The sequence below is a fragment of the Thermobia domestica genome, chromosome 13 (assembly GCF_964235325.1).
Source record: "Thermobia domestica chromosome 13, izTheDome1.hap1.1, whole genome shotgun sequence".
Taxonomy (NCBI): Eukaryota; Metazoa; Arthropoda; class Insecta; order Zygentoma; family Lepismatidae; genus Thermobia; species Thermobia domestica.
The window spans coordinates 100,206,558-100,220,491 of record NC_137466.1 but is presented as its reverse complement, the minus strand read 5'-3'; the positions used below and the strand labels follow the sequence as shown (position 1 = coordinate 100,220,491).

Sequence of the window (13,934 nt, the reverse complement as noted above, 5' to 3'; positions counted from 1 at the left end):
AATAGTCCCGTAATTTTTTTCAAAAAGACCAGTCACATTACGGGACTCAAAATGTTCATGAAAGTTCTGACGAATTGCAAAAAGATATCTGACTAGACTTTTTTCTTCTTCTCTAATCATCAGCAAGTAACTCTACAAACTTACTTTCTGAATTAAGATTTCCGTATGCATTATTTTCTCCGAAACAATATTTGCTTCACGGGCAAAATGGACCTGTAGTCAGATTCCTTTTAAAATTATGAGGGAAGAAAATAAACTAAAACGAAGCAAAGACATTACAAAACCACGCTCAGGACTTCTATCATTGTACTTACAGATTTCAGTAATTCCTGAATTTTTAGAGTTCCAAGTTTTCGACTCTCCCCTGGAGTTTTGGTCACGGAGGTAAAAACAGGAAGTAAAGGAATAGAAACATAAAGGAATAAAACAGAACAGACTTACCAAGCGAAGCGCAGTGTTGTCAGAAAACACGTTGTCAAGTGTGTCAGCCATCTCCCGACGAAATTGACGCGAACTACAAAATGGTGGAACTACAAAATGGTACGCCTTTCCTGTTCCTTGTTGGAAGGTTGCCAACTCATGTTATTATCTTTATTGTCATCTCACTGCTGGGAAAATTTTGTAATTACCGTCTCCCATCCGTCACTCAATCATCTCTTGCCTAATTTTAATTTTGATTTCTACGTATGTTCTTCAAATTTTCGGAAGATTCAAAAATTTTATTTGGAGCTAGAAATGAAGTAGAGAGATTGTTTTTGAAAATTAATTTTAAAAAAATAGACAAGGGATGGTTGAATGACAAATTCGAGACGGTAATTACAAAATGTTAACAGCAGTGGCATGACAATAAAAATAATAACATGAGTTGGCAATCTTCGAACAAGGAACAGGAAAGGAGCACAAATTGACTTCATTGACTCCATCATGTTTTAGTTCACTTCATCTGGAGATCGCTGACGCACTGAACAACGTGCTTTATGTACATCACTCAACACAGCTCTTTCTGTGGTAAGTCCGTTCCTTTTCATTCCTTGATGTTTCTATTCTTCTTTTTTAACCTCCGTGACCAAGACCCCAGGGGAGAGTCGAAAGCTTGGAACTCTAAAAATTCAGGAATTACTGAAATCTGTAAGTAGAAAGATAAAACGAAGCGCGCATTTGTTGTTAGTTACTTTCCTTTCTCCTAAATCAGAGGTGAAGGGAACAAAATAAGTGAGAGAAGAATGTATCGTGTTTCTAGTTGATTGCAACACCGAAAGTAGATGGACTTTTTTAAGAATCAAAGAAACGTTTCATGAAATACGCGATGTTTCACAAAACTCGGGCCTTTTTTTTATTATTTATTTATTTTACGAAACTGATTCTAAAACACTTCCCTAAATTTAGCTGGAATTCACCCCTCTGTCTTATACCAATTTCAATCCCAAACAATATTTCGCATTGGAAAGCTTTCAGATAAGTACACACTATATTTTATGAAGTCGGGTTATCTTTTTAAGGAAGTACAATAGCTAAAAATGTTTTTTATGTAAATAAATGAAACTAAATTGTACTAAATTGGTGCAACACTAATTATAAAGGCAGTCGTTACCTTTGAGACATCTGCTAAAATAACTAAAACATGGCTGGAATATCGAAAGTTTTTTTAATTACAGGAATCTCCGTAAAAATTAAAGGGAACATTTTATTCTTATTTTGCAAGATACGCTTGAATTCACTTCCTCTGATCTTAAAATCAAGCAACAGTCTCAGTGAGACTTCTAGGGATGTCATATTTTGAAACATTTTTTAAAGATGAGTGAAATTTACCCCATTTGCCCTGATCGATTCAACCCCATGCAATACACCGGGCTAATTTAATGAAAATTATGGTTGGATATGCTTTTTCCAACATAGCACCATTCTACACTCATCGGATTAATTTACAAAAAATAACGTTAACCATTTTGAAAAATCATCTTGTTCCTGATTGATTTCAAACCCAAACAGTATGCATAATTCTCCTTAAGTCTCACAGAAAAAAACACCCTATGATTGACTGATGAAAATCAGACAATTTGTTTCCGAATTTTAACACGGAATATATATCTTAATATGGTTCATAACTTCATCTCCTTACTCTTGACCGATTTCAACATCAAGGGAATAGAATAATTAGGAAGTCCCAAAGAAAATATAAACCATACTTTATTAAAACTGACTAATTTTTACAAAAGTTACTGGGAAAAATTATCACCATATTTAGTAGACGAAAAAACCTTCCAAGTTAGGGTGAGATTAATTTACTCCTTCTAACTTACTACCCTCGACTGATTTCATCCGCAAAAAATAGGCTTATTTCTTAAACTTACAAAAATATCACACACTAACATCATTATTAGATAAATTCTACGATAGTTATCGTAGAACAGAAAAACAAATACGGGTCAAGTCGAATGGTAGGAAGAGGATTACACTAGTTTTAATTATAACCTACATTAGAGTTTCCCAATTTTTCTGATGCCGGGGATCCTTTGTAGCGATTGTTAGTTCTCCGCGGTCTTCTATAAAATCAAAAATTATTTTTAAAATATATTTTACGTATCGTAAAAATAAAATGGTAAATAACAATATAACATTAAATGTGTCATTTTATGGACATAATGCACTACTGTTATAAATGGAGATATTCGAAAAATTGCGATAATGTATGTTAGGCCTTATGTTGAAGGCCTTTTTACCTAAGCTGGTGATGCATCTTTCAGCCTAGGTTGGTAATTTTGTTATTTCTTCTGTTATTTCTTGGTATTCTATTCTCCTCCATTGATTGAAACCTAATGTACATTACAACAAATGTAAGCAACATAAGTTTAAAAAAAAAAAAAAAAAAAATTTCCGTGGACTTTCTTTTAATATCTCGCAATCAATTTTCCCCGACGGGACTGGGAAACACTTATCTATACCATAACTTGTTACTTATTTCAATATACCTTTACTAAAGCTTTTTCAAAACACTTTATGGCAATGTTAAGCTTTTCAAGAAGTTTGGCTTCCCTAGTTACAACGAGGTCTTTGTATGCTGGAGTAACATCACAGCCTTCCTCTGTATTTTCGTCTACACCAGTATTAGATGCAGCTGTTAATGGAATTAAAGCTGACTGTTCAATATCTTCCTGAAATATTAAAAAAGAAAATCTTAGTTATTCATAAATTATATTAAACCACAGCAGCATTCGACTAAAAGTTGGCTTCAAAGTTGCCAGATCAACTGAACATTTGTTTATGAAATTATTAGTATAATTCTTAGTATACTAAACCACATAGATGTGTCAAACTCATTACATACTGAAAGTATGGAAACAAGAAACAAATCATTTGAAATTTTCTTCATTTGTTTTTATAGAACTTCTAATATTTTGGACGCCTGCTGCGTCTTTATCAAAGATACGAAGAACGGTAAATAAATAAATAAAGGTAAAATGGAAAAATAGTAAAAGATACTTTCATACTTTGTCAATTTTCCAATATTGACGATCTGGTATCAAGCATTGAAATAGGAATGGCCTGAACCAACAATTGACAGTCGCAACTATCTATGCACTCTAATTTACAGTTTATTTAATGATTTTCTCAACCACAATTTAGATACACTGTCTTGATCCAAGTTTAATTTAGGACTTTTTTTTTTTAATAACTTCACTTCAACATTTAATGTTGATCGCTCCATATCCAGAAAATAGATTCGAATATCTGCCTATTCAATTACAGGTATCTACCTATTCAATTTATAAATAAAATCTTTAGTTTACTGTGTCACGTTTATTTCTGTAGATGAAGATGATACAAAAGGCATATAAGCTATAATGAATCTGCCTACATAATTAACATCCATCTATTAACCGGAATACGGCTGCATATATTCGGACAAAAAATTCCAAGGATACACAGTGATGATAATCTGTACAAAACCTTAACAAATTTACAATAAATCAATCTATTGTAATAAAGTTTCTATGTATTACTTAAATTAGATGTATGAATTACCTAAAATTCCAAATTACCTTAAGCTTTTTCTGTTCCAATTGCACTTCGCAGAAGAATAGCCAATAGTATGCGATCCCAAAATACAATAATATATGTTGCTTTTGCGCTTTCGGCTTCTGTGAGGAAAACATACAGAATATTTAATAATAGATAACTTACATTACAAAATAATAATGATAACGAAATATACATTTATTCCTAAACAATTGGAGGAACTTGTAAATATAATGAACAGACGTAAAAATGCACTCACTCCGCTCATTTACTACGTTAGAAATAAAACAAATTGTGGTCCTTAGGTAAACATGTGAATTACAGTGCTATAATCATGGCAGGCCCAGACTTGGCTGAAAATAGTACATTAAGGAAACAAGTGATTTGGTTGTGCTTTGTGTACGATATAGTATTACCTTTGATATGCATATAAGGTAAGCAAGAAAGTTCTGTTGCTTTTTCACCCACCACCTTCGAACATCGATATATCACCAAACACGTGCCTGGAAGATCAAAAAATAGTCCCCATCAGAATCAACGACCTTCTGCCAACGTTCTGGAAGGCCACGTATTCCATCGCAGAACTTGATGGGCCGTGGAGCGAAGAAGATATCAAATGCATTTTGCAACTCTACTAGGGATTTGAACTGGCGTCCTCTAAGGTGATTGTCCAATGAATGGAACAGGTGATAATCGGACGGTACAATGTCTTGGGAGTATGGCGAATGCAATAGTATTTCCCATCCAAGGCGAAGAATGGTATCCCGGGTCATCCTAGTCACGTGAGGCTTAGCGTTGTCCTGTAACAGGAAGACCCTTTGCGATTCAGAAGTGCTGGCTCCAAAGTTTTGAGTTTTTCTTGAACACGGCTCAACTGCTGACAGTACACAGTTGCGTTGATGCTCTGACCAGTTGGTAGCGGTTCCCGATGCACGATGCCGCAAGCAGTCAACTAAATACACGGGAGGATCTTCTGGTGCAGTGCTGATTTCGGCTGTTTTGGAACCGGTTCATGGGACGCTAACCAACGATGACGGCGCCGTGGAGCTTCGTACTGGACCCACTTCTCATACATGTCAACCTACTGTCCAGAAATGGCTCCTTCCTCAGACGAGATAGCAAAGAAACATAGGTGTACGCTCGCGTTGCCTTCTGGCCCGCAGTCAAATCATGTGGGACCCAACTTCTAGTGTTTCGCAAGTTGATGGAGGTGCTACCGAATTGTTTCTCCACTCACACTTAATTGTAGTCCCTGTTCCTCGAACATGTCTGGTTACTGTTCGCCTCAATTGCTGCCTGAAGCTCTTCATCTTGTACATGTGTTAGTCTTCCGGCACGTGGTGCGTCTTCGAGTGTTTCGTTACCATCCTTAAACTTGTTAAACCACCGCTGCACTGTCCGCGTAGTCACTACATCCTCACCAAAGGCCTGGCATATTTTCCGCGCCGCTGCAGCAGCGTTTGACCCCAGTTTCAACTTATACAGCATACACGCCCTTATGACGCTCTGTAAAGGTTCCATATTCACTCTGTTCTTACGGAAATTCACGGTATAATTGAACTGCCACAACCAGGTAGTACGTTAGATATACCCACACCAACAACTGACCTTCGCCTTATCTCCATTCGCATTCAGCTGAGCTGAGCTGATTTTAGTTTAGCGTCCCTTTCAGCAGCGAGGCTATATGAGACGTGGACCTACTGATTAACGTGGAATCTGAACCACATGAGCTCCCGCCAGGAATCGAACTCGGGTCTCCCACGCCTCCATTCGCATTCAGCTCAGGGTGTGAGGACCAATGGAACACAGATCTCCACAGAAAGCGACAGAACTTTCTTGGTTACCTTTATATACGTACTAGCATATATTACCCACTTCGCTGGGTTGAAATAAATAATTTAAATGCACACTGATATTGCTCATTTTGGATCATTTTAATGTATGTCATCCCTCCTCATCCCCCAAGTGTCAGGGCTGAAAATGGACTTAAACAGCATCAGAAGTGTCACTGTTCATTTCGGCGACCGCAAGAACTATAGATTCAACAGTAGTATCTGCCATTTTTTACCATTTATATATATACATATATATATATATATACATATATATATATATACATATATATATATATACATATATATATTTTCCCCACCCCCATGTTGCGGGCCATGACATCGGAAGTGTCACCGTTCATCTCAGCGACCTCAAAAAATGTGGATTCAGCACTAATATCGGTTATTTTCGATGATTTTTTAAATATCTCTTCCTCCCCCAAGTTGTGAGTTTGAATTTGGATTTAAACGGGACCGAAATTACCACTGTTCATCTAAGGGATCCAGAAAACTATAAATTCGACACTGATAGTGGCCATTTTCGATCATTTATATATATATATATATATATATATATATATATATATATCTTTCTTCCCCTCCCCCAAGTGGTGGGGCTGATTTTAGATTTAAACCGGATCGGAAATGTCACTGTTCATCTGAATGATCCCAAAAACTATGTATTAGACACTAATATTGGTCATTTTCGATCATTATTATATATAGCTCCCCCTCCTCCTTGCTGCGGCACACGGCATTAGAATTGTCACTGTCAATCTCAGTTACTCCTGAAACTATGGATTCGACACTAATATTAGTCATTTTCGATCATTTTTAAATGTTTATTCCCCTCCCCTATGTTGTACCCTCCCCAACTATCAGAGCTGAACTTGGATTCAAAACAGCATCAGAAGTGTTACTGTTTCTCTTATCGACCCCGAAAACTATGGATTAAACACTAATATCGGTCATTTTTGATCATTTTGAAATTTCTCCCCCTCCCCTACGTTGCCTCGTCAAACTGAATAGCTTAAAGCAATCCCTGCCCCTAAACTCATGTATGTTGAAAATTTGATCGAGATCGGTCGGGTGGTTCAAGAGTGATGAAGTCGCAAAGGCATTCATTTTTTTTTTTTTACATATATACTTCCCCCTCCCCCTCCGCTATGTTGGCTCGTCAAAGTGAAACGATAAAAACGATTCATTATCATATTATATTCCTACAACAACATATTTATAGACATGCGACAATAATTTTGGAGATGAGTATACATCGCCACACTAAAATATTTGGTCGCCAATAACGGCCACCCAACCGAAAATTTCGCACCATATGTGTTTATATTGTTGACCCCCTTAATGGGTTTCTCTCTAGTCGACTACAAAATGTTCATTATAATTCTCTCCCTTGAAGAGTAGCCCATAGAAAATATAATTTTAGGTCCCTTTTACTACTGAATTACTTTCGGTTTTATTCACTTATTGATTGGAGTTGAACATCCCGTTTCATTTCTAAGGCTAGGAAGATAAGACCTACTAGTTAAAGTAGGATCCTAACCACACTCGGTTTATTTTATCCAAAGCAAGTATCGAACCCGAATCTCATATAAATACAGAAAAAAAGTTATCAACTTGGGCATAAATAGCACAACTCTCTTCCGTTGTATTATGTGATATGTGCTATCGTCGACAAAAGCTAATAGCGTATTTCATGTGCTTGCGCTATTTTGTTTAGTTAATAACTTACTCTGCATAAATACTTTTCTCTCTCTGCGCATTTACAACAAAAGTACACATAAGGTCAGCAGGTACTCTTTGCTTGGTCGCAGATAAACCTTGGAGGTCCTATTTGTGTGTGTGTGTGTGTGTTTTTTTTTTTTTTAAATCTACAGAAAGGAGAGAAAGAAACATCTTCCCCTCTTTTCTTTTTCTATTATTATTATTATTTCGTATTTAGACTTCTCAAAATATGACCTTATTTTTGGTACCATAATACTTTGATAGTTTTGATATTTTGTTGGTATCGATTTTCGATATCCAAATCAGGTATTGCACAGCCCTACTTGTGCCAAATAAAGGGTGTACTTAAAGCATCATATATTTTCTCTGACATAGTTTTGTCTTGTGTTTGGAAGAATGTAAGAACAATTTACTGTAAATGAAAACTAGTTGGAAGTTCTACACTTATGGTGTTTTTATTTTATGGATAATTTAAGGGGTTCCAGGACGTAAATCTGGATACATTCAATACAATAGGAATAAATATTGATAGATATTTCAAATAAAATTATCATATTCGATATCTTACTAAGATAATACATCAATGTATTTGTAGTATCGCACTATTTATATAAAAGAGCAAATATTGTTGTTGTGTGGTGCGTCAAGGGGTATTATTTTTCTACAATATTTCACAAATCTCAGTATTTGCTTATTCAAATAGACATATTCTCTTGATTCTCCTTCAACCGCTTCTTCTGTGTACAATTTTCGGAATTTTTGCATTTAATATTGTGAGCTTTCTGTTTTCTGCTGTTTGTCTTTTTACGGAAATATTCTGTATTATCGCTCTTTCTAAATGTACGAATGAGTTTAGAGTGATTTTTATCCAAAGGTGTATTGTTCCAACTTGGTATTCATATTTAAATATGTAGGTGAGATAAAAAAAATAATAAAAAAAAGATTAACAATATTTAAATTAACTTTAATCACACTTAATTCAGATGTTTGCTATTATAATTCTTAGTTAGTAAGTTAAATTTGAGTATATATTTGAACTTGGGATTTGTAACTTAGCTAATATATTTTCATATAATACCTTTTCTTCTTCTTTCAACAGTGAGATGATCTTTTTACACAAGAGAAGAGCTTCCATTTCTTCCAGATTTTCGCCTTTATCCCAAAGAACAGAAACAATATGTAACATTCCTTCTGCCTTGTCTAATCCATTTAAAGCTTCACACTGAAGAATGTTGCCTGCTGACATTATAGCATCATATAATGCAATACTGCAACAATAAAATAGGAACACTTCAATACAATATCCATTTTATTTAATATACCGTAAAATTACCTTACTAAGTTAGTAGGTAGAGCAATTTAGCACACAGGATTTTAGATTTTCTCCCACACCTTTTATTATAAAAGTGTTGTTATATACAAATATAATACACAAAATCACTCGAATCGTGGTCCGGAGACCAATACAATGTTCTAAATGTAGTTCTGTTTGGGTTCAATAGGTATTCCAAGCTCCAGACAGACAAGGGAAGGATATACACAGTTCCAGGTGAAGTAAGTGGTTGAGGGTAAAAAAATTCTCAGTGCTCCGGCAAGCAAGAGAGGGTTTAAGTTCCCACAGAGCTCCAGGTACGCTAAGAGAGGGGATGACCTGCCAAAACTGAACTGATGATCTTGCAGCTTATTTTATACTCTCTTTATGGACAGCGGTGGCGCTAATATTTCTCTTCTGTCACGTGTCCTGGTGATGATAGCGGTGACTACCATCTGTTTGCTAGTAATAGTTGTAGTAAAAGAACACCTGGTTTCGTTTACAAATGAAAAGCACGTGTTGTGTGTTTACAAATATAGACCACGTGTAGGATATTACGATATACAGTATTTACTCACAAATAATAGAAACGCAAGAATAAATACTTACAATGCATATTGACACAGCATATTGAAGACTTGACGGGACAATGAAAACATCATTAGGTACAGCCACAGACGTACGCAGTTTTTTTTAATATCGGTTGGTTCGTTAGAACGCAGTTTCGCGTTCTTTTCAGCATTGAGCTATACGAGACGTGGACCTACAGCTTAACGTAGAATTTAAACTACATGATCTCCCACCGAGAATCGAACCTAGGTCTTCTGCGCCGATGGTGCGTTCGCTAACTATATTCCCACGGTTTTTATTATTATTATTATTATTATTATTATTTTTTTTTTTTTTTTTTTTTTTTTTGAAGGAATTGAAATTGTAAAGACAGATAGTACAAAGTCAGGGTGGAGATGTACAATAACATTAACTATATTTATAAATTTTACTAAGTACATTGCTATAATCTAAGTTTTAAGCAAACATCAGTTTTTTCTCACAAGAATTCAGCAGTGGTACTTTTATTAAACATATTTTTGTTGCAAATTTTAATTTTAATATTTTTCAAAATGTATTCATAATTTCAGAAAACGAGCAATGACTTAAGATATCTTCTTAGCTTCAGTGACCAATCATTTTAATTCTGCTCAGTTATCTTGGCTTTCTTCTCAGAACACGTGTGTATTAGCTTTCCAATGGACGTCTTTTGCTTCCTTAGCAACGAACGTATATGATTTCAGCCAGTACAATAGCTCTGCATATTTTTCTTTCGTCTGCTTGGTTGTAACGTCATGCTGAGGATGCGCAAGAGGCAAAAATTTGAATTCGTGCTGTACTATCAACGTTGCTTGAGCACTCGGCACTAACAGCGAATGAAACTCACAGAATTAATTAGCTCCTACATATTTCATTCAGTTTGTTATACCTCGTGTTCATTATGAAAATAAAATAACAAAGTGCATTTCTGGTAAATCCTACATCTAATTACAAATAATCGTTATATTGAGGATTTTTTTGCTTAATTGTATTCTGGTAAATTCTAGACGTAATTACAAACAAGCCTTATAGAGGATCTTTTGCCTACTGAGTTCTTGATAGTTCTCATACGTGGTTATATCGCTCTCGTGTATAACATTAGTACATGTGCACCGTACACAGAATTTCATTATATTCGTTACCAGGAAATTCCCTTTTCCAAAACATTACAATTTACTATAAATGTGATTTCGTTTTCCCTGTGAATGCTATGATAAAAGGGGTAATCATCACATTTTTACATAACATGTCAACTATTTACCTATTTAAAAGTAACATGATTTTAATAAAATGCTGAATTGATGAAGTTTTGTCAAAAATCTACTCGTTTGAACTTAGTTTTCAATTTAATTCTTTTGTTTCTATATAAGCGTACTTCATTAAAAACAATGGTTAAGTTACATGCCGATATAGGACTGAAATAGCAGAAAAACAATTATCAATAAAGTATTTTTAATTACATTCTGAAGCCGAGTCACAAGTACTTTCCAAGATCCATATTTAATTTTATATTGTAATTTTGCTTGCCGCTCTGCCTTTTGGGTTAACGAAGCTGAGAAAAGAATAACAATAATACTGGAAGGATAACATAGAACATCTATGATATAAAAGAGATTCGAACTTGGAGTAGACAGGACTTGGCATGGTGCTTGGAACTACTCGTGCTCGATGACTTTATTGGCAGTGATTTCTAAAGATGAGTCTCTATTAATAAAGAGTAAAGTAAGTCACTTATACCTATTTCCACTTGTGTTCCTCAAAGACATTTTTAATAGCTTCGCTAAACCAAAGCTGTAGAAATAGGAAGCACAGCAAACTGTATGTTTAAATCTGGGAAAGGGTTTTATCGCATACGCCTAATCTAGCGAGGACACTTCCACGTTCCTCTTGAGAGCCTCCACTTTGATCTCATAATCTCAATTATCTCCAAGACTTCATCGTAAGAACTAATCAAGTTGTTGGTAGAATTCGAATACACGTCGAATTGTCACATAATACGTCACCATTGGCACGGTGTCCTGAAACACTTCGTGGAATTCGTCGACTGGCAGGCCAAGATAATCATCACTCCAACACAACAGGTATATGAAGTGGACAAAAGCATGAGATAAATGCTACCTATTTCCACGAATTCATCATGACCCCAATTAATGTGAAAGACATCCTTATTTGTACGGAGCCAACAAGAACCAGATGCGGATCCACATGGACAACGCGTCCAGCCACACCAAGATCATCCTTTCATTTTATCATGACATGGAGCTGGATAAGGGAATCCGTATTATTTCCTTTTATGAATGCCAGCTCGATGTCAGGCGATAACCCATAATGCTAGTAGTTCGACGAAACACACACTGTTGTGGCGACACGCTTTTCACACATTGAAAATCGGTCAGATGTATGTCGATCATCCTTCTGTAAATCTCGATTTTGTTCTTACAATGTCCCTCATATTTGAAAGAAATATTTATATAATTACGATATGTCCTTGAAAAATTGTTCACGATCATCGTTGTCAGAATCAATTTATTTAATACACAAGATATCTCTCCACATATTCACAAATTTCATAGTTTCCATACCACATCTAAAACACAAATTTTGTAGTTTCCATACAGTGTAACTAAAAGTCAAAGTAACTCCGTGTCCAAAAGATCTCAGAAACGTAATCAAAACGGATTCACTTGAGAGTGACATAGTGAAAGACAATTTAGGAAAGTTCTTTCTATTTTGTCCAGCAATAACATCATCAGAAATTATAGAATAGAACTGGCATATAGTATAAATAGGTTAAATAAGGTGACAGAAAAAAAGATTAAAAAGACTAAAATCTTTTTAATTGAAACAATTTTATGCTGATAGTTAAACTTCAGAAGTAAGGAAGGAAAATCCTTATGTTACAGGAAAAAATAGTGGTTTATACTGCTTACCTTTCAAGAGCATATGATCGAATCTCATATTTCAGAAGCTGGAAGGTATCAGTCATAGAGAGATCAACATCTGGATAAATTTCTTTTATCTGATCATAATCTTCTGTAAGAATATGATGTACCGTACAAGTCTGCAAGATAACAAGCGTTACTTACAAAACAACTAAATGCCAAAATGGTGGGAGCTTTCTCATTGCTCCGTATATTCACATAAAATGGATAACGCGACCCTTTAAAGAAAGAAAATGAGGTAAAATGACTAAAAAGGTACAACAAAGGTAAGACTATCAATGGACTCACAATAAACCAACCACAAGACAATTTATTTAGTTCATATTTCCAGTATGAATAGTGAATGTTCTAAATTTTATTGGAATAACATTTTTAACATTATGAATAATGCTATCAATTCATTTGCTATAATGCTAAATAGAGGAGAGCAAGAAAGGAAAGGTGAGTCCACAATCCGGCAACGCTTCGCTAAATATCGCGTACCATTGGCTACTGTTCATGTTGCTTCAAAATCTAAAAGGAGCTGTAAACTTTGCTTTGTTCATAACATAAGTGATACAAGGTTTTCTTAACTAATGTTGGGGTACATACCTCTATCATATACGAGTAGTTTTTTTTGTGTATAAATAATTACTATCATACAAGCACAAATAACAAAACTGCTTTTTTTTAAAAAAAAATTACTATCGACTAAATTCCAAATTACCAATACCTCATAACTCTGTATGTAATATTTTTCTATATTAACGCAAACAACAATAGCAATTCCGCTGTAGTTACACACTTTCTCTCAGTATAGAAAAGAAATCTACAAAATGGAAGTAATAAATTGGTAAATAACTTTTAGTACTAAATGACAGATTAAAAAAAAAAAAAAGTTATGGTGGTTATTTTATGATCACATCTGACATCAACACCTCAAAATAAATTAAAACGTAGTTTCTTATATACAACTTGTAAGCATACATGATAATTTGACATTTTTACGAAGCAATGTATTGTTCTGTGAAAATTAAATTTAAGATACCAGATAGAACTTTTCACTCCTTGCAGTTCTAAATGAAATTAAATTGATGGGAAAGATAACTTGTTCCAGAACAATCGATTGGATTTCTCATCATCTAAAATTGATCTATTCGAAATACTGTATATAACGTTTTGAAATTAAATCTTTCAGTTTATGCCCTTTAGGCTAAGGGAGACAGATGATTAAGGCAAGTGAATGATGATAGAAGAATTGGTGAGATGAGAATATGAGAGGAAACGAGTACCCCGAGAAAACCCATGGACACGATGTTGTCCACCACAGACTTACTTGGCCCGGAGATCAAACCATGGACTCCATACACCAGAGGTAAGCGCTCTACCACTGAGCCACTGTGTCCCCATATAAAATTTTATAGCATGATTTACAAAGAAAGAGTTCGTAAATTTTGGGAAAAAATTAACAGAAAGTATAAAACTTTTTTTTTCTTTTTTCAATATATGGTTTTAGGGACAAGT

At 34.9% G+C, this 13,934-nt stretch overlaps 1 protein-coding gene across 1 annotated transcript in view; it reads right to left on the bottom strand.

The window, feature by feature from the left end:
- LOC145668391 (uncharacterized) overlaps positions 1-13,934 on the bottom strand; it is a 65,650-nt gene that overhangs the window by 21,419 nt on the left and 30,297 nt on the right. Inside the window, exons 7-10 of the mRNA XM_081736179.1 lie at positions 12,420-12,550; positions 8,668-8,857; positions 4,041-4,139; positions 2,970-3,152 (exon numbers count right to left, since the gene is read on the bottom strand). Coding sequence (XP_081592305.1) covers positions 2,970-3,152; positions 4,041-4,139; positions 8,668-8,857; positions 12,420-12,550 — 603 coding nt within the window. The remainder of the gene's footprint in view (positions 1-2,969; positions 3,153-4,040; positions 4,140-8,667; positions 8,858-12,419; positions 12,551-13,934) is intronic.